This window comes from Lampetra fluviatilis, chromosome 35 (assembly GCF_964198595.1).
Source record: "Lampetra fluviatilis chromosome 35, kcLamFluv1.1, whole genome shotgun sequence".
Lineage (NCBI taxonomy): Eukaryota > Metazoa > Chordata > Hyperoartia > Petromyzontiformes > Petromyzontidae > Lampetra > Lampetra fluviatilis.
The window spans coordinates 9099378-9125270 of NC_136309.1; the positions used below are offsets into that span (position 1 = coordinate 9099378).

Below are 25893 nucleotides of genomic sequence, written 5' to 3' on the forward strand. Positions count from 1 at the left end.
CTGGTCTACAATTTCTTAGACGTCGACTGCTTCAGAGATGAAATGTGCTGTTTATTATGGATTTTGATGTGCTGAATTCAAATATAACAATGAAAACAACTGATTGGCTATTGTTCCCAATATTTTTTTTTACGTCTATGTATATTGTGCAGATAGTAGAGTTTTACTTATAAATTGTGAACCTATGTCTTTTCATGTGCTTATGGTTGCTTTACATGATAACATGTCACCTGGCATGTTCATGTAACACTTAAAAAGTCAGTAAAAGGGTTGTAAAAATAAAATTGATAATGAAACAAAAGGCAAAAAACTATTATGTATATATAAGTACATAGCTTAGTCCTCAATCAGTGTCTACTCAGCGCTTCTTGGCTTGTCTCTTGTATTCATTAAATGGAGCATTTCTTGTCACTGTCCAGCGATAGTCTGCAAGCATTGATGGGCTCCATTTGCACTGATAGCATTTCTCCATTGTTGCAATGTCCTGGTGAAATCGCTCGCCATTTTCGTCGCTCACTGCTCCGCAGTTCTGTGGTGAAAAGTCGAGATGAGAGTGCAAACAATGTATTAGAATAGTTTTTCCCCTTTCTTCTGGCAACAAAACAAGTTTGGTGTTTTAACATCTCAACACCTGTTTTGTTGACAGAAAAAAGGGGAAAACCTCTTCTCAGATCTTGGTACTGGCAAAGGAGGTCCCATGATGTACCTGCTCACCCCGAGCTTGTCTTTGAGCTGTACGCCTTTTGGCGTCCTCTGGTCTAACACCGTTTGAGACGAGGCTCAAAAGAAAGCTGTCTCTGGTGTGGACCAATCAGTTTCAAAGACAATGCATATATTATCAGAGTATCTTTTTTGTTTGCATTCTGACCACAAGTATTGTGCTTAATGCAGACATGATTCCTTGTAAAATGTTTCAGTTTGGTGTTTTAACATCTCAACACCTGTTTTGTTGCCAGAAAAAATGGGAATACCTATTCTCAGAAATGTTGTCCTTTGCAAAATCAAACACTGACAAATAAGAGAGCACGACACTGTATGATTTCTACAGCTGATATCGGGCAATTTCTTCAGCAGAGGGATGTAAGCCTAGTTATGATTGCATCATCCATGACTTTTAGGAATAACATGATGCAATTCATATCGCGTATGATGCAATATTAGGTTCAGATTGCATCATTCATTGTTTTGCTCAAAAAGCAAGTACTGTCCAAACCTAGTCATATATGTATTAATAGATCCAGTCAAAGATGTATTTTAGTCATTTCTGGTTTAAATTGAGATCCCTTCCCTTTATAACTCACTTATCCTCCGCCATTCCCAAGTCAAGGGTCGTATATACTGACCCAGTAGCATATCTTGGAAACTAGAGCCAATCAACAATCGTAAGCATCATTTTCATTCTCAGTGACCCAGAATTAGTGAAGTTGGGCTAGATTTATACTGGTAGGAACCTCCTGGTTACACCAGCCCACAGGGGATTATTGTGTCCGTCCGTCGTGCAGGGAGGGGCTGGGTGGGGAAGGAGGGGCTGGGTGGGGAGGGGAGGGTGAGGAGGGGCTGGGTGGGGAGGGTGGGGCTGGGTGGGTAGGGGAGGGTGGGGAGGGGCTGGGTGGGGAGAGTGGGGAGGGGCTGGGTGGGGAGAGTGGGGAGGGTGGGGAGGGGCTGGTTGGGAGGGGTGGGGCTGGGTGGGGAGGGGCTGGTCACCCCGTGGTGCCCTTATAAAACTCAACGTTTAACCTACTCACGCCGGCTTGTGCCTGCCCTCACAGTCGGCCATATTTGCGGAATACACCACGCCGCCGTTGACCCTGGCCATTGACCGAGCAACTCAACGTTCCTACCAGCTCCCTCGGCAGGAATGTGTTTTCGGAAGAATTTTGGCTGTAGACCACTGTTATCTCTCGATGATTGTAATTCAATGCACGATGAAATGCAACAAAACGTACATAACAAGACATGAACAACAACCAAATGTACACACAACACCATGTAGACCGTCATCTATGAGACCCTTTGGCCAGTATCCAAAATTATTAAAGATAAGAAATCAGAGCATGTTTGTTTGTATGTTTTGCTCCAAGATTGTGTGATTAATGCAAAAGGAATCTATTTGGGGTTTTGCCATCTTAACACCTGTTTAATTTCCATAAAGAGCTAAAACTAATTCTTATTTTTCATCATGCACACGTTGAATTGATTTTTAATCGTACAGTAATAAAAAAAACACAATCAGCAGTTCCTGAACAACTGACATTGTGTTCTTCTTCGTGTGAGGTCACCACCAGCTCTTCAGGAACCGCTCATGGTTTTTACATAATGTCCAATTAAGGCTGTGCGCTTTTCGTACACGTTTGTGTGTGCGTGTGTGTTGTTTGAAACGCAAGGTTTTCTATCTCGCATTGATGTTACTGTTACGATTATATAAGTGGGTGTTCTTTTCCTTTACAGATGTGACGAGCAGTGGACGGAGCTGAATGGGGGCGCCAGCGAGCTGCATGCAGTCACATGCACGAACACCCACGCACAAAGACAAAGATCCCCCGTATAGGCCAGTCGCAAGTTTGCTGTTGGCAAGCTTCCTTTGAAGGCCGACGAGGCAACACGGGGGAGGCGATGTAGCCCGTGCTGTACCAGGCACCGGCCACCTTTTTCTCCCCAGAGCTAATGTCCTCGTTGAAGGCTGAGTAGACGTAGGGGAAGCCAGAGAGGGGTTTTGTCACTTGATGTTGGCGGCAGTCCATTAATGACGTCACGCGATTTTGGAGGTTTTTTGACCCCCCCCCTCGTCACACGGCGTCACAAAAAGTCAGACCCCCCCACAAATATGACGTCACAAAGCTCTACCCCCCCCCCCCAAAAAAAAACATGCTTCAAAATTTATGTGGCGCTGCACTCTGATGTTGTAGGAGGAAGCATTTATTAAAAAGTATTTAATTAAATAGAACGTGTTGTCTATATTTATTTAAAGTTGCGCAGGTGCGTGACGTCATTTATGGACGGCCCCTTGGCCGTGAACGGGATCCTAGCGCAGTGCGCTTGCCACGTACACGAACGCTCTTGACAACACACACAGACCCCCTCGTGTAGTCTTAACACACGGTTCGGGCAAGTGCTGTTAGTAGCGAGTAGCACCTGTGAAAGCCGGCATGGCACACCACGCCCGTCCGCCTTTGTCTCCCCAGTGGCGATGTTTACACGCCGCACCAGGTACTCATTTGAGGCTGATTTGACTTCGCTCTTGGGAGACCCAGGACCGGTTCAGATACTTGTCATCGGTGTTGGCCGTGAACGGGAATCGAACTCGGGGTGGGACAGGTTCGGAGCGCAGCGTAGCGCTAACCTCCCCACACGTTAGGGGCCGTCCATTAATGACGTCACGTACCTGGGGGGGGGGGGGGGGGTGAGAAATGTGACGTCACATCAAAATGCGCAACTTTAAATAAATATAGATAACACATTCTACTTAATTAATTATACTTTTTAATAAATGCTTCCTCTAACAACATCAGAGTGCATCGCCACATTAAATGCGCACTACAATGACAATAGTTTAAAGCGATTTGAAGCATTTTTATTTGGGGGGGGGGGGGGGTCAGAGCTTTGTGACGTCATATTTGAGGGGGGATCTGACTTTTTGTGACGCCGTGTGACGAAGGGGGGGGGGGGTCAAAAATCGTCCAAAATCGCGTGACGTCATTTATGGACGGCCCCTTCGCACACCTCAACATAATACCACAACCACGTTGAACACGTATCTGCCCATGGTGTTCCGTTTTGTGTGCGTTTAATTTAATCGTACACGCGAAAATGTATAGCCACCAAGTGACTGACACACACGTACATGCATAAAGAGACTCGGGTGTTGTAGGAGTGGGGCTCAGAGGTGTGACCAGGAGATGGAAGTTGCTGTTTGTCACCGTATATACAGCGTGGTCTTCTTGTCTTAACAATTCTTCAGGAACTGCTGATGGTTTTTTTGCACAATAGAATTGGCCGAACGCATACACCTGCCAACCACTCGCTAATGGAATTTGACCAAAATCTCTCAATGCGCGTTCCTCTTTGAAACAGTCTTGAAACTCAGCGGGGCTAACTAGGGTAAACATGAATTGCTATGATTGTTATTGACATAGATGTCCAAGAAGGTGCAGGCAGCGTGCCTCTCCGCTCTCATTCAGAGAGCAAATTCACACCAGCCGCGTCAATACCTCCCACACACATCACAATCTCGTGTGCACACTCGCATACACGTGAAAACACACACACACACAAACTCCCACAAGCACACACTTGCATTCGCTGAACACATAAACACACACACGTTAAAACACACACCACACACACACAACACACACACACACCACACACACCCCACACACCCCACACACCCCACACACCCCACACACCCCACACACCCCACACACCCCACACACGCACACACCACACACACACACCACACACACACACCACACACACTCCCGTGTATTCACTAAACAAAGTCATAGATCCCCCTTATAGCCTTGATGAATTATTTCGGGGCAAGTTCTGTTAGCGTGCACCGATTAAGGCCAGCGCCACGCCCGGCCGCATTTGTCTCCCCAGTGGCGATGTTTACACATCTCACAGGTACTCATTTGAGGCTGATTGGACCTAGGGGAGGCCCAGGACCAGTTCAGATAATCGTCACTGGTGTTGGCCGTGAGCGGGAATCGAACCCGGGTCGCCGGGTTCGTAGCGCATCGCGCTAACTGCTACACTACCGCTCCCCACCACACGCACGCACACACACACACAGACACACACACAGACACACAGACACACACACACACACACCTCCTTAATTCGTGCATTAATTGCACGCGCATTCACGGCCACTACCTTCATATTCACTCACACGGGTTCACTGTTTAAATCGAGCAGCAGTGCAATGCTGTGTGGGGACATTGAATACGCAAACCAATCCACCCCCCCACCCTCCTCCCCTTTGATTTGTGCATTCATCATTTGTGTGTACGCACATCCCATCCGTACGCTCTCTCACACACATACATCTCTCCGTTTTAACACAGTGGTCATATTGTCGAGGTCAAGTCGTGTTAGCGAGCACCGGATTTTCAGCGAACACAGCACACAGCCAGGCACATATTGTGCAGTCATTGGAGACACCCACACAAAATACAAAGATCCCCCGTTTCGCCTGAACAGACTGTTGGGGCAAGTGCTGTTAGCGAGCACCTATGAAGGCCGGAATGGTACACAAGGGGTGGGTGGTCAGCACCACGCCCGACCGCCTTTGTCTCCCCAGTGGCGATGTTTACACATCGCACCAGGTACTCATTTGAGGCTGAGTCGACCTAGGGGAGGCCCAGGACCGGTTCAGATAATCGTCACTGGTGTTTGCCGTGAGCGGGAATCGATCCCGGGTCGCCAGGTTCGTCGTGCAGCGCGCTAACCGCTACACTACCGCTCCCCCCGACATCGGACACACGCACACACCCGCCCACGCTTGAACACATACGCATCGCACACACACACTGATCGTGCAGTGCTTGACGAAGACAAAGATCCCCCGTGTGGCCTATACAGACTGTTTGGGGCAAGTGCTGTTAGCGAGCACCCTACGAAGGCAAGGAACTGTGTCCAGAACCACGCCCGGCCGACTTTGTCTCCCCAGTTCTGATGTTGACACCAAAACCAGGTTTCTCATTACGGCTGAGCCGAAGACACACGCGCACTCACACACGCCGCACACGTTTAAAGACATCACACGCACATGCGCTTCCACCCACGTTTAAACACACACCACACACATCACACACACTGATCATGCAGTGATTTTAACATACACGTATCGAACACTGGACACACACACATCACACTTATCTTGCAGTGATTGAACACACACACTACACACACTGATCGTGCAGTAATTTAACACATGCGCGCGCGCACATGAAGACAAAGATCCCCCGTGTAGCCTGTAAAAGACTAGGGGCAAGTGCTGTTAAGCGAGAAGGCCGGCACGGCACGCGAGGGGGTGGGTGGCCAGCACCACGCCCGTCCGCCTTTGTCTCCCCGGTGGCGATGTTTACACAGCGCACCAGGTACTCATATTGAGGCTGAGTCGATCTAGGGGAGGCGCAGGACCGGTTCAGATAATTCGTCACCGGTAGTTGGCCGTGAGCGGGAATCGAACCCGGATCGCTGGGTTCGTAGCGCAGCGTGGCGCTAACCGCTCCCCATCACACACACACGCACGCTCCATCACATACACACACACGCACGCCCCATCACACACACACACACCCCATCACACACACACACGCCCCATCACACACACACACGCACGCCCCATCACACACACACACACGCACGCTCCATCACACACACACACACGCTCCATCATACACACACGCACGCTCCATCACACACACACACACGCACGCTCCATCACATGCACATACACACACACGCACGCCCCATCACACACACACGCACGCTCCATCACACACACACGCACACTCCATCACACACACACACGCTCCATCACACACACACGCACACGCTCCATCATACACACACGCACGCTCCATCACACACACACGCACGCTCCATCACACACACACGCACGCTCCATCACACACACACGCACATGCTCCATCATACACACACGCACGCTCCATCACACACACACACACACGCTCCATCACACACACACGCACGCTCCATCACACACACACACACGCTCCATCACACACACACACACGCTCCATCATACACACACGCACGCTCCATCACACACACGCACGCTCCATCACACACACACGCTCCATCACACACACACGCTCCATCACACACACACACGCACGCTCCATCACACACACACGCACGCTCCATCACACACACACACGCTCCATCACACACACACGCACGCCCCATCACACACACACACACGCTCCATCACACACACACACACGCTCCATCATACACACACGCACGCTCCATCACACACACACGCACGCTCCATCACATACACACACACGCACGCCCCATCACACACACACGCACGCTCCATCACACACACACGCACACTCCATCACACACACACACACACGCTCCATCACACACACACACACGCTCCATCATACACACACGCACGCTCCATCACACACACACACGCACGCTCCATCACACACACACGCACGCTCCATCACACACACACGCACACGCTCCATCATACACACACGCACGCTCCATCACACACACACACACACGCTCCATCACACACACACGCACGCTCCATCACACACACACACGCTCCATCACACACACACACACACGCTCCATCATACACACACGCACGTTCCATCACACACACACACGCACGCTCCATCACACACACACACGCTCCATCACACACACACACACGCACGCCCCATTACACACACACACGCACGCCCCATCACACACACACACACGCTCCATCACACACACACGCTCCATCACACACACACGCTCCATCACACACACACACGCACGCTCCATCACACACACACGCACGCTCCATCACACACACACACGCTCCATCACACACACACGCACGCCCCATCACACACACACACACACACGCTCCATCACACACACACACACGCTCCATCACACACACGCACGCCCCATCACACACACACACGCTCCATCACACACACACGCACGCCCCATCACACACACACACGCTCCATCACACACACACGCACGCCCCATCAAACACACACGCACGCTCCATCACACACACACACGCACGCTCCATCACACACACACGCACGCTCCATCACGCACACACACGCTCCATCACACACACACACACATGCTCCATCACACACACACGCACGCTCCATCACACACACACATGCACGCCCCATCACACACACACACACGCACGCTCCATCACACATACACGCTCCATCACACACACACACGCTCCATCACACACACACGCACGCTCCATCACACACACACGCACGCCCCATCACACACACACACACACACGCTCCATCACACACACACGCACGCCCCATCACACACACACACGCTCCATCACACACACACACGCACGCTCCATCATACACGCACGCACGCTCCATCACACACACACACGCTCCATCACACACACACGCACGCCCCATCAAACACACACGCACGCTCCATCACACACACACACGCACGCTCCATCACACACACACGCACGCTCCATCACACACACACACGCTCCATCACACACACACACACATGCTCCATCACACACACACGCACGCTCCATCACACACACACATGCACGCCCCATCACACACACACACACGCACGCTCCATCACACATACACGCTCCATCACACACACACACGCTCCATCACACACACACGCACGCTCCATCACACACACACGCACGCCCCATCACACACACACACACACGCTCCATCACACACACACGCACGCCCCATCACACACACACACGCTCCATCACACACACACACGCACGCTCCATCATACACGCACGCACGCTCCATCACACACACACACTCCATCACACACACACACGCTCAATCACACACACACTTCATCACACACACACACGCTCAATCACACACACACACACGCTCCATCACACACACACGCTCCATCACACACACGCACGCTCCATCACACACACACACGTACGCTCCATCACACACACACGCACGCACGCCCCATCACACACACACACGCACGCTATATCACACACACACGCACACGCTCCATCATACACACACGCACGCTCCATCACACACACACGCTCCATCACACACACACTCCATCACACACACACACGCTCAATCACACACACTCACACACACGCACGCTCCATCACACACACACGCGCACGTGCGTTTCAGACGCACATCACAGAGGCGCACCGTGACTCCCCCTCCCCTGTGCACTCATTGGACGCTCACTTTGCTCTCTGGGCTTTCGTGTCGGCTCCCGCCGCCTCCGCCCCCCTCCAAGCACAACGAGCACGGTCGCTCGCTCGCTCGCTCACACACTCTCACACACACACACGCTCGCTCCTCACACTCTCACACACACACACGCGCGCACAGGCAGAGGCGGGCAGTCCGCTGGTCTGTCAAAAGCTCGCCGTGCCTACGGAGGAGGTGTGGGGGTGGATGAACACGAAGAAAGGAGAAGCGGCAGTGGCTTTTTTGGGGGGGAGTCGCGTTGGCAGCGGGAGTTGTACTATTGTAGAATCACACACGCGCACGCACACACAGACGCCAGCAACACAGGCGCCACGGGAAGACGGAGCGGCAAGAATTGAAATCGGAATCGGTTTGGAGGAGCAGGCAAGCGGCTTAAGCCCGGTCGCTTAGCGGCAACCGGTTTGGGTGTTGTGGGTTTGTGGCCCCAGGCAGTATCTACAACAACCCCTATACCGTGTGGCGACAGTCTAGGACGACGGGCGGTGCTGCGACAACGTCAATTAGAAATCTGCCTACGTTTAAAGGGGCACGCGGCACGACGCGGTTTGAGAGAGGGACTTGAAAAGCACCGTGAGACGAGGACGAAGATGCGTGCGTCTCGCGTGAAGGCGAGGGATGGTGAACGTCGGCATTCCGTGATCGTTCCACTTTGCTGAGCTGTTGACAACCTCAGGAAGACATCTACGTGGTTAGTAAAGAGCTGCCCCCCGCACCGCCCCAGCCTACTACCAATTAATTGGATAACATTTATTTTTTAAAGTAGACGGTGCGCGCACACGCACACAACCCGTACCGGGACCGCTCGTCGCAATGGGAAAAGATCAAGAGTTGATCCAGGCAGCCAAGAGCGGAGATGTGGCCGCGGTGCAGAAGATAATCAACAAGTATAAGGCCGGCAAAGCGAGTGAGTACTGACACCCCCCCCCACCCCTCCTCCTCCTCCACACGTGGGTAAACATGCCTGGCGCGACTGCGGCGAACACGTGTGTGCCGCACGCACGGTCATCTGGGAGGTTATCATGATACGCAACATGCTTGACACGTGAGCTGGTTTTCGCGACCAATGTCATCCACGAGAGAGGTTTGTGTGTGCGTGTGTTTTCGGGTGAGATCTCGTAAATATATCAATGTGTGTCGTTAAACCCGCCACCACCCGACACAGCCAATTAGTAAGGATTGTCACGTCAACAGAACGTGGCCAATTCGTTACTGGCACAGCAGACCACCGGTTGCGTGTCGGAGAGCCAAGCCACAACGATTACAATGCGAGTACGACGCCTCGCCAGTAGTGTGTACAGATGCTTTGATTGTGCATGCAGACGGACAGGCACGCAACGTATTATGCACGGATTCATTTCGCATGAAATATTTCCCGGTGGGTGAGGGAGAGGGGAACACCCCCCCTCTACCCTCATCCTTAACCCACCCTGGGGAGTTTTTTCCGGAGCTCAGTCCCGGACAGCTCCCGGGCTGAGTTAAAGCGCACGCACGCACTCCGCGTGTGTGTGTGTTGGTGGATGGCTGCAACACGCGTACCACAACACGTGTGTGTGTGTGTTCGGTAGGGTTTCACAGGCAGTGTGCGCATGAGAAAGTGAAGTTTCGAGATTCCTGCGATGATAACTTCGCGGCGTGCGACGCTCGGTGAACATCTTCGAATCCGTTCATATTGAAAAGTTGCTCAGAATTCCCTCCTCTGCGTGTATGATGCCCCCCCCCCCCCGCGTATCTGTGCACTCTGCGTTATTGACCGTCAGTGCGTGTCTCAACTCCGTTGGGCAATCGGTAGACATTTGAGATATCGCATTGAACAGGCAACGTGAATGAAAAAGCAAAGAGGCCCTGCGTTGACAATAACAAGACTTGAATTCTGCGGGGTAATTCCCACAGATTCGTGCATACAGCGGCAGACTTTATAAGAGGCAACATTGGGCGCGCACAGTGCTATGAATAGTGTACAGTACATACCTTGAATGCACTCTGCGAACACACGCAGCTGTATAACGCATCTGTGATGTGTACATATGCAGAGATATGCATAATTGCTGCTTGTGTTTTAACGGGGGCTGTGCGATTGTGTCGATTCCCGTGCGTTATCGCGTTAATGACGCGTGGTGTTCGGCATGCTGTCCGACGTTTCGCACCACGTGTTGGGAGCTACTTCAGGGAGCTGACGTTTCTGAAAGACACATCGGAGAGCTATACGCATACTTTACACACACACACCTTATATACACACACCTTTTATATATATACACGCATACACTTTATACACACACTTACACACACACCTTATATACACACACACCTTTTATATATACACACACACCTTATATATTTTACACCTTATATATACACACACACCTAATACACACATACCTTATACACACACACCTTATACACAAACATACACCTTACACACATACACCTTATACATGCACCTTATACACACACCTTACACACACACCTTACGCACACACCTTACACACACACACCTTACATATACACACCTTACATATACACACCTTACACACACACACCTTACATACACACACCTTCCACACACACGCCTTACACACACACACACCTTACATACACACACCTTACACACACACGCCTTACACACACACACCTTACACACACACAGGCAATGGGCATGCCAGGATGCACTGCTGCGCGTACTCCCAGTACCACAATGTGCTTCAGACTCACTGCCACACGTGCTGAACGCCAGCACGCACACACGCACCAGTGTGTGTGTGTGTGCTCGGCCCAGGGTGACAGCTCAGTGGACACGTGGCTCGGGTCGGTCAGCGTTGTTGGTCCGTCGGGACATCGTGCGCGTGTCCAAACGAAAAGGTTTGTGGGCTTAATCGGCGTCTCCTTAAACTGCCCCCACATGCACCGCACACGTGGTTTGGCGATACTGCTGCTGTTGCTGCCGCTCCGTTGGCAGGGGTGCACGATTTACGATGACAAAAATGAACACATTTGGTCAATAACACTGGCAAGGGACCTTTCTGATAGCGTGATTTTTTTTCAACGTGCAAATGAAGGAGGGCCCATTGCCCAAAACGTCGTTTATTGCATACGCGACATTGCACGGTGGGATTTTTGGTTTATTACCTCGCTATGCAGTGTGAAGACTGCAACACGTTGTTTATGTTCAACAATTGCTTGGTTCGTGCCTTGACAATCACGCACATCGATAGCGCGGCTGTGTTCTCACAAAACTGAATATATCACAGCCGTTAGGCTGTCAACGTGGACACGGCGGCATGAATGGAGGACTAACGTGGAGGCGTACATACACACACGGATGGATGCACACACACAACGTGGAGGTGAATGTTGATTGTTGCACTCACTCACCGTGCCATGCTGATGTTATAGCTGCCCGGCGGTCGTTCTCACCGTGTCCTGTCATGTTTAGCTGCCCCCTCCTGTTTGAAGGTTCTTTGGGATATCGTTCATACGTGGTAGGTTGTGTTTCATCGCTTCCGAACCGCAAGACAAGCAACTTGCCGAGCCAACCGCAGACAATTTTACTATTCCATGCGTCTCGCTGTGCTGCTAACATCACAGTTAATAACGCTGTCTCCTTGTACGTCTGCTGCGCAGATTTTGTTGGGACGGCTCGTAGAGGGATGATGTCTGTGCCAGGGTACTTAGCCGTTATCTCAGAATTTAGGGGATTAAATTAGCCTTTCAAAAGCGACAGAATGACGATTGGCTCATTCCGGTTTTAGCGGAGCCCAACACTGATGGATAAAATGTAAACATTGTGTGCCACTATATGGGCTCATTGCCATTCTGTAAACTAACGTGCATGCCGCATAGGGCACTGCCCGGCTAACTAAGACAATACATGTTGAAATAACTCACTTCAGAAGTAGTTCTGTGGTGTCATCTTCCAGGGCTGTTGACTGGTTGTTAACTCGACATGCCTGCATCACGACACGACTGTTATGACGCAATTGTAATTTGAAATTAAATACACACTTGCGTTTGCTCTGCTCCAGAGAAGGGTAATTGCCTTAAAGATCAACATACTTATATATTTTGACATACGGCAGTGTAAATGACAAATGTGGTGAGCGATATTTATTTTTAATGTAAGAAAACATGTTTTTGCGTGTACTGTATGGGCCTCTTCACCAAAATGCAAATGGTTAAATAAAGAAAGCAGCCTTAGTTTATGCACACACACACACAAATACATTCTCAGAAGCATTATTAGCAGTGTTGTTATTGAAAGACAAAGCAATGTATTGGCTGCCAGGGTCGTGTGAATGTTGCTGAGAATTATCGTGCAGCTCTTCTGGGATTGCAACCATCGGTCTGGAGGAGCCAGGGAGCAGAAGGATGGTGGAGAAAAAGATAAGTTAGGAGCCATAAATGCTTCAGAGATATCAAGATTATTCCACAGGACATTTTTTTTCAAAGCCACGTTAAAATTTGCATCTTGATGAAGGGAATTATAAGTACGATTTGTTTGACGGATTATATAGCACACCGATTTCCCCTGTATTTTAAAGCAAAAGCTATTATTCGGTCGGCGTGTGTGTATGTGACCAGATTCGTGTAACTTCATTGGCACCTTGTACAAGTTTGTGATGTATCTCACATTGAGGTATTTCCCTCTTGCTTACACACTCCGATTAAGTCCGATGTGTTTTTGGGGGAAGTTTGGGTAATGTAAACATACATGTAGAGCCATATATGCATGTATTATTTTTTTTACTTAAATATATTCTTCGACATAATATTGCATTGCCAGTTTTTGAGATCAGCATCTAAGATAGATTAAATTTAGAGTTGTGATTTTTTATAATCTGATTGAAAAGGCCATGTGGAGCACATGCTTCTGTAGGTGCTAAGTAATCATGTTGCGGATTATTGTGCCTGTGCTTGTCGTGTTATGATGCTCACACTTAATGGTAAACAACATCAAGATGCACGATGCGTGCATGCATGTTGAACTTCTTCCGCACTGTACGTAGCCAACCGTGCCATTCAAAAGAAATTCGTTTTCAATCGAGATGATTTAAAAGTGCATCGCTCCAAGTGGCTTCGGAATGTCGGAAGGAAGAGCGTTCCAGACGGCCACATAAGTGCATCTGAAAGTGCGATGGCTAACCAAGAGTTGCTGCTGCGAGGATAACCGCAGTTTGCGTGATGGTTTATGATCCTTGCATACAAGATGGGGTTTTTAATTCGTTTGGCTACTTGCCCTGACCATGTTTTGTTGTGATCAAACTCCAGACCATGGATCCCCTCCGTCCCATCGCTGTCATTTTCATCATTCAGCAGATGATCTCTGTGTGCAGCTGTTCATTGCCAATTAGTTTACCCTAAGGTGTGCTAAAGCAAACGGAATCTTGAGACACACCCATAATCCTTTGCAAGCTCCAATCAATGTAACGCTCACGCAAGTGCACAGCAGCCTGATCCAGCTGCAAGCTCAGATGCAAAAAGTATTGGCCAGCAGTAGAGAAGCAAGGCAACTGCAGTCATTAGCGCAGTGCAATCTTCTTCTCATTTAGTAATCCACTGCTGGATGAGAGCTTCCCAATGCTGTGCGGGTCGCGGGGGGCTATTTGACCGAATTTCACCACGCTGGTCAGTGCAGCTTGGTGAGGTAGGTGGGGGCATATACATGGGAGCAAAGTAGAGTACGATACAGCAGAACCCCTCTTAACGACAGTTATTGGTTCCACGAAACCGGTCGTTAAGTGAATTGGTCGTTAAGCGAGTATAGGAAATACACGTTAAAGGCTTAATTCGTTCTGATAGCACGAAAGTTACCCTTTTTCACCCCAACAAAACGTACTTTATCATATTTAAACAATGGATATTAATACATGAAGATACTAACAACATTATAAACACACGTTGAAAGAAACATGGTTAATCAATGCATCAATTAATATTTATTGTACCTACAACAGCCCATCGTTAACAGGGGAATGGTCGGTAAGCGGACACATTGGGCTCTATGGAGGGCCGTCGTTTAGCGATTAGTTGTTAATAGCGGTGGTCGTTAAGAGGTCGTTAAGAGGTGTTCTACTCTACACTACGATATACTACACTACTATATACACTACACTACTCTATACTACGCATTGGGCTGTATGGAGGCCCGTCGTTAAGCGTTGAGTCGTTAACAGGGGTGGTCGTTGAGAGGGGTTCGATTGTATTAGATTTTGTCGTGCTATACCCTGCTGCCGGGGACATAGCCCTGCAGAAGTAAAGCTTTGCCATTCCAATGTCGCTGTGGCACCTTCGGAATGTTGTGCAAAAGAGCACAATATATAAAGCTATAAAAAGGAACTGGCACCACTTTCAAAGAGGCTTTCAAACAAGCTGACACCCTGTCCAGCAAATGAGTTGCTCCGCCAAATGATTTTCACGGCAATGGGGGAAACCCGAAGATGAATCGAGGTGGACTATGTTTCGAGGACTTTTGAAAAGGGAACCAGCAATAGCTATTAAATATGCCCAGTAGAGAGGGCACGTAACTTATTAAACAAAAAATATTTGTACGGATTGGAATGAGGCCACTGGAAATGAAAAAGCAGTCGTGTAAAGTACAGAGTGTCCACAATGTCCTGCTGCTACCCCCCCCCCCCCATCTTATTATAAGATCACGTGCTCGAATACGATCGAAATGTACCAACATTCAGGCCAGGTGACTCGGTGGAAGAGCGAGCGGCTCGCAATGGGAAGGTTGTGAGTTCAAATCCTGGTTGGCGGTGGCCAATGTCTAAGACTAGGTTTTACCCATTCTGGCAATAAAACACGTGTCAAGATATTGTTTAATATTTTTCTTATTTTATTATTTCCCTTCTACGTGACTTTACCGAAAGAACCAAGAATATGAATCCCTGCAGTGACAAAAGCTTTCAATCAAAATTTAGGTGTCAAGATGTTAAAACGCCAAACTGAAACATTTTGCAAGGAATCACGTCTGCATTAACCACATATATACCTGTGGTGAATATGCAAAGAAAAAAACATGCTCTGGTAGTAATATGCATTGTCTTTGAAACTGTTTGGTCCTCACCATAGACAGCTTTCTTTAGATATTCTTAGAATATGAATCCTTGCAGTCACGAAACCTTCAAATCTAGCTTTCTTTAGAGCATAGTCTCAAACTGTGTTAGACCAGAGGATGCCAAAAGGTGAACAGCACAAAGACAATGCACTATCAGGCTAAAACCTATTCTTATATTTTGATACTGGCAAGGGAGGGCCCATGATACATACTGGTATATTACCTACTCTTTGCCTCACACGGAGAGACCCATAGTTTGTTGTCCTTCCCCCGCACCTCCGAGTAGGACGGTTGCCTACGTGCGGTGCGAAAGAAGTTCAACGTACATACATCATCCCTCTGGGGTTGATGTTGTTGTTTTTTTGCACCTGACATTAACTGCAAGTTTATTTTGTCTAACCAGGTGAGAACTCAAGAGAGACCAGGATGAGTTTAATTTTATTAGTATGCCGTTAGGGGACGATACTTGCGATGCGCAAACCCAATTGGGTAATCTACATGAAATTTATTGGAAATAAAACAAAATTTGCCAAATCTGGACCACGACATCGGCACACAATGGCCGACTCTTGTGAATGACGTCAGAGGATCTTTAACGTCCACTGCGAAGCATACGGCGCAGAGTATTATCAAGGTTTTAATATAGTTCACGCCGCAGTATTAATCGGGGCAGCCACTGGATTTGAACCGTGAACCTCTGCAACAAGCGGCGAGTTCGCTACCGCTGGGCCACGTTATGGTCCTAGGAGGTTATGAACACTCTCAACAGCACTGGGTTGTATTCAAACAATCTTATTTATATTTTTCTCATGTATTTGCACGTTTTTAAATGATACCCACTTCAGTCTTGTATTTAGTACAGCAAATCTGTATATATTTATACAGTAGAGTTACTGGCAATATAGAGTGTATGTGTGGGCATGTACAATGAAGTTCAACCTAATTTCCTTTACAATCTGTTAAATGCCTGTTGAGGAGCAGTATCATTCCAATTAATTTGAATTCATTACCCTTTATTTAACCAAATGAGTTCCCTTTGAGATTTGTTATCTTTCACGCGAGGGAAATCTGCTTCCTTATTGATACATAGAGGCAGCTGTCGCGATTAAAAAAAAACAAATTAGTTGCGCAATATTACTGCGTGATTAAAATGCATTATCACGGGCTGTGTGGTTGACGCGCATTGGCCTACTCTCGTGAAGGATGTCACAGAAGCTAGATTACTCATGAAAGCATTACTTTATCAATCTATCGATCGCCTCATGAACCATGTTAAAAAGAGCCAGTGGCTTAGAGGTCTTAATCCAGCAGTGCATTGACAAAGGACGTGTCGCTAGTTCTCGTGATTTTATGACTTAACTGCCCTTTGAGCCTTGGTAGTAGATGCATGAGCATGTCATTAAAAGCTCCACTTGATGACATGTTTTTAATGTAAGGCAGATAGATATATTATTGCTCCATGTACGGGAGGAGCATTACAGGGTACTTGAAACATACATGATTTAGATATGGTTTTCGCAATATGGCATACAAATTTGGAGCTATCGGACAACATCGGCTTGGTAGTTACCTATTTATGAAAGCCGCCAAGAGAAACTTAGCGCAATGCATGTTTCCCGTCACGGACAGAGGGAGAAAAATATCTGCTTCCTGTGCTCTGTCACTTTGTGGCAGACGGCACACAAATGTGATGCAGCAAACTGTCTGACCGCGAGACGCTCGCTGAGTCTCTAAACACAGCCCTGGATCGTCAAAGTCAACATCAAAGTGGCTGTGTGCGCTTTCAAACACTGGACCTGCATGCGAGGGTTCTGAGGCAGTGGTAGAAATACCACATTCCTTTGGTGGAAATATTTTTTCAATGGAACAACCACTTGTTGTTGGAGTTCCCGGAAACTGGGTCTATTCTGTGTGGCCGCTCATGATGAATAAGATTGATGATGATGAATAAGATTAACGATGATTACGTACTCAGCCAGTGATGATCCTGAATTGAACTTATGAACTGACTGAAATGATAAGTTCATTTAATCGCACGTGGCAATCCTCTGCTCGCATACAAAAATTATGGACTATTGACAAATGTGGTCTCAAATGAACCTGAATGACCATTGCAAATTCATAGGAACAATATTGATCGGTTGACCTTTGAGTAATGGCTTTTTAAAAATGAGAATGTAAGGAATTAATCATCTCAACAATGACAACAAATTCCTTCGTGTAGCAAAATGTAATAAATCACTTGATTCATATTTATAGTTAGTTAGCCACAGTACTTGATGTCCATTATGTATGTTTCCAGTGTCGGGATGGCCCTTGTGTGCATACACACCACATCATGCCAAACCACACCTGCATTGTGGGGAGTGCGTGAGTCAGAGTTTGACATCTTACCGCGGCTAAGGTCAGCGGCGAGTGATAACTGAGCTGGTCCTGGATCTCCCCTAGGTTAACTCGGCCTTAAATGAGTACATGGTATGTGGTACTATTAATGTCAACTTTAGCACTTGGGAGACAAAGGCCATTGAGTTGACCACACCACCACCTCCTTGTTGCGCTGTGCTAGCCTCAACAATCAGTAGGGCTACATGCCAGATTTTAGTTTTGCTTCACATATAAAATGATTTTATTTATTGCCCATGATTGCAGTGTGCCAATTAGGCATTTTGTGATTATTCCCCCTCGAGCAATTTGAATTGTTGTCGCAATACGATTAAATAATTTGCGTATTTTTGCGTGACGTTCTTATCATCCCATCTGTATTAATGTCACGGCATGTTTCAGCCTTAACCCCACATTTCCCCTTCTCTGAATTTCGCCGAATAAAAAATTGCCTACGGACAAGATACGGATTACAGAACGGCGGCCCAAGGAATGCGCTTGAGATGGAATGGTCACGTGCGCTCGCCGTGACGCAGGGGATTTCGCGGTGGACGGTTGACGGGGAGACGACCCTTGGAGATGCGGTCGCCTCGTCAGGGTTTTTCACAGTTCGATCGGACTCGTGTTGGCCGGGCCGATGCAGAGTCGTTATTTGTGCCTGGATCGATGCAGCCTCTCCTCCTGCTCGGGTCACCGGGGGCTTCCGTGAGGGATGCACTCTTGACTACTTGTGATTCTGCGTTGTTTATTATTACTACAAGTGCAGGCCGATGTGCAGGCTACCCAAGTGCTGTCATCGCGGTTGCAGCTGGGCGTAGGCGCCCCCCCAAGGGGTCCAAAAACGCCAGCCACAGACAGCACCATTCAAAGAGATAGAGCTGCTTCGTTAATTGAGCAAGGTTATTGTTGCAGTAACTTGGGAAAGAGAGACGCCGGGAGGGGAAGGGGCGGAACGAGAGAGGCCGTTGTTGACCTCACGGTGTCGGTGGGTTGCGCAGAGGAGAGGAATTCGTTAAATTAGCAAAGGTTAATATGACACCACAATTCCGTAAAAAAAACTTAAATAACAGTGTAAATCATTAATTAGCCGTACAAATCGAAGCCGAGCACGTGTAATGTTCTACTCATTGATCAATTTACCGCTACGCTGCCAGATTCAACAGGGCAGTGACACAGCACCCCATGGGCTGCATAATGAATTGCATTGCGGGCCTTAAAAAAAAAGTGTTTGATTGTCCCATGTGTTTATATTAGAGTTGACGTGCGAGATTTTCATGTAGAATACCAAAGTAAATACGATGCGCAGTATGGTGTGTGTGTGTTGATTAGTTGCGGTCGTGCAGTGGTTGGCGCCACGCTATAAACCCGGCAGCATGGGTTCAATTCCCGCTCAAAAAGTGACGATTATTTGAACTGGTCCTGGGCCTCCCCTAGGTCGACTCAGCCTGAAATGAGTACCTTGTGCAGTGTGTAGTCATCGCCACTGGGGAGACAGATGCGGCCAGGTGTGACGCTGGCCACCCACTCCCTCATATGCTGTGCCGGCCTTACCCCAACAGTTTGCTAAGGCTTCATGGGGGACCTTTGTCTTATTGTTTGCAGGCACAGATGTGCGGTTATGCAATCGCTATGCTTGTGACAAGAATGGTGCCATTTAAATGTTGAGTCTTGAATTGTGGACTCTCGCTTCATGCTGTATGTGATATTCCCACCCGCCAGGCAACTCGGAATCCGAATATTTATGTAGACTGGTGCACATTGGAGGCAGTCAAGCCAGTTGGCTACTGTTGTCGTTCTTGCCTCACATATTGCGTTGGTTTTCTATGGACAATCTGACTTCCTCCCAAATGCAGTTCTACTCAAAGATAAAGGATGCTCCCAGCATCCCAAGCAGTGCAGTCAGCTTTGAACAGTGCCTGGGAGACTCACTGAATCACGTGTAGGTAAATGTGTGAAATCCCTGCATGATCGAGTCGTCTGTGCTCTCTCAAGCGGCATGACGCGCCTATTCACAAGCGCACGACGCACGCGTCGAATTTCACACGTAAGGAAATCAATGCTCGTTTTCAATTCGTATGTGTCTGTATATAACGGGCACAAGTCACCCCTGCGGCCACTTTGGGGCGCTACCATTCAACGCAATGTGAAGGAAAAATGATCCTTCAATTGATTCGCAACCCTCAAATTTAACAATACACGATATACATAACATGTACGACTAAACTTTGCAGCCATAGCTGGCAGCATGAGTCACTCCATAACAGCAGGAGTATCAACATACATACGTACATTTCGATTTAAAGCTTTCGTAACTGCAGGGATTCATCTTCTTGGTTCTTTCGGTAAAGTCATGTAGAATGGAAATAATAAATAATAAAAATAAAACATAATAAAATAATTCTCACGACGTATCGGCCAGAACAGGTCTGTCGATAAGACAGTCTGTCTTATCGACAGACCTGTTCTTCACCTGAGGACGGCTGCTTGCGTTGTGGCCGAAACGTCGTGAGAATTATTTAATTATGTTGTATTTTTATTTTTTTATTATTTCCATTCTACGTGACTTTACCGAAAGAACCAAGAAGATACATACGTACACTCAAAATATACAGGTTTCCTGCGAAGCTGCCCGAGTGCTTGGATACAGACGCATCGCTGCATCGTTACGCCCACAGTCCTCTCTCCAGCCACCTCCCATGTATGGCATCCTCTTATGTAACGGTTCATTCTCCTGGAAATGTAAAGGATGCGGATGGGAACGGTCGCATCTCTCCTTGCGGTTAATAAGCGACGGCACGGGGCTCTGCCCGCTCAGATGAAGGTCATTAGTGCTTGGATGTTTTACCGCAAAAACACACATTTGGTGGAGTACGCTACTCTTTCATTTAAATAAGCGCAACGCATCGAGAGTAGTGGCCAACGCTAGTGGCGGGCGTCCCAAGAGGCGAGGGACGACCGAGAAAGAGATGGACCGATGGGGGGGGGGGCGTTAGAATGGAGAGGGAATGACGTTGAAACATCAGCAGCAGATGGGATGTGACGACGATGATGATGTGATCAACAGTGGTGGGCTGCCGCTTATGCCGCCAGAATTTATTGGACCCAGCGGCCTCCGTGAAGGGGTTGGGTGGGAAGAGAGAGAAGGACCGTAACATTTATTGGATTCTCTTAAATTGGCTTCAGCGGTACACATATCACCACCTGTCGTATAAAAAGCAGCATTGGGGGTAGCTGTGTGGCTTTTTCATCCTATTATCCGTGGTTATCCGCACAAATTACTCCTTGCGTCTTCACTGCGAAGCGGGAATAAGCTCAGCTGCTTTACTCTATAATGGCTCGGATATCGCAAAACCATTGTCGAGCAGATAATAGGATCTCGGGTGGATCGATTCCAGCATGCGGGTTTTTGGGGTTACAGATAATGGGAGCTTCACTGCATCGCACTCAGCCCCGTGTAAGTGCTTTGAGCCAGCAGTGCGAGCAGCCTAGGTTACCATGTCAGCCCACCGACCCAAGACTACACAGCAGGTGTGTTCAGGCTTCTAGCGCCCTTGATAATGCTTGGCTTGTGAACACACCATTACACGGGGGTGTGTTTTTGTCCGTATGATCGTGTTTTGTGTTTGAGTATGTTGTGTCATTGTAATAGTGTTTTACCCTTTAAACTGGTACAAAAACTGACACCTTTATACAAGGCATCATGTTTGCAATAACCACAACACAAGCAGTCAAATGCAAACAAAAATAACAACTCTGATAATGATAATGATATGCACTGTCCTTGAAGTTGATTGGTCCACGCCCGAGACAGCTTTTCTTAGAGCCTAGTCTCCATTGGTGTAGGACCAGATGACGCCTTTTGTTTCTTTTTGTTTGCATTTTGACTGCTTGTGTTGTGGTTATTGCAAACATGATGCCTTGTATAAAGGTGTCAGTTTTTGTACCAGTTTAAAGGGTAAAAACCTATTACTATATTTTGCCACTGGTAAAGGAGGTCTCATAGTATGTTGTGTCATTTTATGAAAGAAAAAAAAACCTGTGACTGCAGAAAGCCAAGTTGACATCACTTTGTCGTCTAGCTCTTTCGGTGAGCACACTCACGACCAGGATCGCCATGATTTGGCGATGACTAAAATTATGATTACGATTTCAGAAGGGGCCTGCCAAGCTTTCACAGTAGTGTGGCACGACTTTAATTTATTTGTTTATTTAAAGCTTTCGTGACTGCAGGGATTCATATTCTTGGTTCTTTCTGTAAACTCACGTAGATGGGAAATAATAAAATAATACAAATATAAAACGACGTTTCGACTGCAACACAAGCAATCATCGTCAGGTGTGAAATCCACAGCAAGTGAATTTGAAAAAAGTGGCGTTTTTTTCTTTATTTATTTAGCCAATGATTTCACACATGGCTTTCACACAGCTAGAGCACCAGGTACGCAAGGGAAATAAATACATGGTTACGTATGTGCGTCGATGTTACTGCGAGTAGATGTCAGCCCACGTAGCCACAGAGCCACGTGACAGCCTCCTGATGGACTTCACAGCCCGAGACCACTGCGCCATGGTCGTGATGATTGCTTTGTATATTCCAGTGGAGTCATTTGCAGTTGGTTTGGTAAATCCGGACCGTGACGCTGGCACAAAACTGCACCAGTCTTTTGCGAATGCCGTTACGGGATTATCGTGACGCAGACGGAACATGCTATTTGTACGGCTAATGCGCACAAGACGGTATTAATGAGGGAGGGTGGCGGCTGGAGTTGAACCGTGAAACCCGCGCAACAAACGGCGAATGCGCCGATGTGAGGCCACTTCGTCGCTCCGTGTTTCATTCCATATACGATCCACAACAATGCACCTCGCAGGTTGTGCATTGCAACGAGCGGGAGACATACGCGCACAGCAACTTCTTGTTGAGTGACCTTAACATATGTCGATGACAATTGATGTTGCGATAACCGTCATGTTAGTGCAGTTTTAGTTTGTATCGTATCGTGAAACATTTTATCGCGGCTACCCTACTACACACAACTACCATAGACTGCTTTGGTTAACAAAGGAGTTACCAACTCGGAACTTTTTTTCCAGTTTTGTGCAGCTGTTTATTGCAGTCTTATTATATGTTTTGTTCTCCCACCGACAGATAGCCGGGTGAGAAATCTTATCAAAGTTATGCTCATGGACCTTGAGACAAGGATAGGTGCAAACAAATAATAAAACTCCAAAACAAAGCACAATTAGCACTTGTAAACGCGCATTGCTGATTTGCTGCGGTTGTGCACGCTATTCAAGTGGGCATGGTGTTGTCAGGCCGGATCGGACGCCAGTTTGTTGAATTGGTGACTTGGGAAATGGACGTATATTCAAAATTACGGTACACTATTAAAGATTCCGCAATTTGAGACAGTGTTTATTCAGGTGGTTAAGGATCGGTGCTGTCATTCGGGGGGCGGAAGCGTGGGTGGCGCAGTGGTTAGCGCACCTGAAGGACCGAGGTTCGATTCCCAGCCACGGCCATCATTGGTGGCGAACGATGACAGAATCGGGTTTGGGCTCCACAGGCCGGCGTGGGGAAGTATGGTCACGCAAACCCCCCACACCCCAACGCAGCGTCGCCGAGAGAAGCCTCAATACGGCAGTGGAATGACAAAGGGTGGGCAGAATTTATTCATCGTGCTTTATTGTGGCTTTTAATATATACAGTGGCGAGATAGCCAGGAGTGGTTACTATGTCCGTTTTTGGCCAAAAATGGCCAAATTTTCATAACTCTAATTTTCAACAAAAAGTGCATTGCTCCAATGTGTTTAGCCTTGGTGTGCTATATATGACATTAATTAAAAGTAGTAAATTTCATGATTAAATAAGCCAATGATCAATTGCCACTGCCAATTTCTGTAGTAAAATTACTGAAGTGCGTCGTTCGTGAATGTAAAGTGAACTTTGAAGGGCTGTGACGTCGCTTGCGAGCGTAAACCTTTGCCCGCCTGTGCCTTTGCTGGAATATCAGTTGAAAGTTACACGCGGTTAAATAGTAGTCAAATCACGCGAACTGTCTGTCCGTATGTATGCAGTTGTGCATATTTCACCCTGGCCTATCATGCCTGTAATAGCCCCACGATCAGTCTAAAAACAATCTTCGAAAATGTAGGTTTTCGCGCCTAATATTATTCATAATAAAGGTATTTTGGCTCCGATCGCATGAATACAAATGCATCTTTAACCCACCACCACCACCGCCTGACACAGCCAATCAGTAAGGTTTGTCACGTACACAAAACGTGCCGACTGGTTACTGCTCCAGCACATCGGAATGTATTATTTAACGCACTCGGTCAACAACACCGGGCAATGGGGCCCTTCTTGAATAGCACACAGAGAGAGGGGTCAGAGAGACGAGGTTGGATAAGAGCTAAGGCTGCACTTATCCACTTTACGTCTGTGCGGCCTCACGATTGATGTGCTATGAGGGAGGGCCCTTGCCTGAAACGTCACCGATTAAATATGTATATTTTAAGGCCACAGTTTTGGTGGCGAGTGTGTTGAGGTTTGTGTTCGTTGACTGTGCCTGTGCAGCACCGCCAACCCAGCAGCAGCATCACCAAATTGTTCTGTTATGTAACAGGGATTTATCAGTTCTTTCTTTTATCAGTATCAAGATGATTAAACATAAGAATAGGTTTTACCCTTTCTGGCAATAAAGGTTGTCTCCGGTGTATGCCAAATCAGTTTCAAGGACAATTCATATTCTTTGGGTCTTTCGGTAAAGGCACGTAGATAGGTTGAAAGAAAATAACAAAAAACTACGCCGTTTCGATCACAGCACAAGCGATCCTCATCAGGAGGAGACAAAACGTCGTAGTTTTTTGTTATTATCTTTCAACCTATCTACGTGACTTTATCGAAAGACCCAAAGAATATGACTGCATATATTGAATGTAATTCTATTTAATTATATATTTCATTATCAGAGCATATTTGTGCAATATTTTCTGGTTCTCATGTGACACATTTGCATTTCCTCCGATTTCCAATTTTCTTCATTGCTGGTGCAGCACTTTAATTGTCTTGTGTTTTGCATTTGTAGTTTGAGTGACCTCGTCACTTCGCAAATGAGAGTCATCCCGGGCTCTTTGAGTTCTCACTCGGTGAAACAAAATGAAAGTGAGCTGGAAACTTGCCACCCTTGTAAAATAGATCGTCGATGGGTGGTGTCTCCTGTCCAAAATAAATTCCCTAGCCAATTACACAGCACAATAATAGGAGCTTGTGGAGAGCGATTCATACACAGATACCCCGCTGATTTCTAATCAACGGAGCTTACTCACCATTGTGTGATGTAAGCAAATCGCACTGGATATGTTGGACCCAAAGTCACAACATAGCAGGAGATTGTTCAAAGAGATTGGTGGGAAATGTATCGAGGCTCTTAAATA

General features: G+C 47.6%; 2 protein-coding genes across 4 annotated transcripts in view; one reads left to right on the plus strand and one right to left on the minus strand.

The window, feature by feature from the left end:
- SPATA20 (spermatogenesis associated 20) overlaps positions 1–3163 on the minus strand; it is a 108792-nt gene extending 105629 nt beyond the window's left edge. The window contains exon 1 of the mRNA XM_078872905.1: positions 3133–3163. The gene's annotated coding sequence lies outside the window, so the exon portion shown is untranslated. The remainder of the gene's footprint in view (positions 1–3132) is intronic.
- Positions 3164–9092: 5929 nt separating this feature from the next.
- The window catches only part of LOC144944604 (caskin-1-like), a 405395-nt gene continuing 388594 nt past the window's right edge, over positions 9093–25893 (plus strand). For all 3 annotated transcript variants that reach the window (XM_078872907.1, XM_078872908.1, XM_078872911.1), the window contains exon 1: positions 9093–9918. In XM_078872907.1, the coding sequence (XP_078729033.1) occupies positions 9825–9918 (94 nt within the window). In that variant the 5' untranslated portion in view covers positions 9093–9824. The remainder of the gene's footprint in view (positions 9919–25893) is intronic.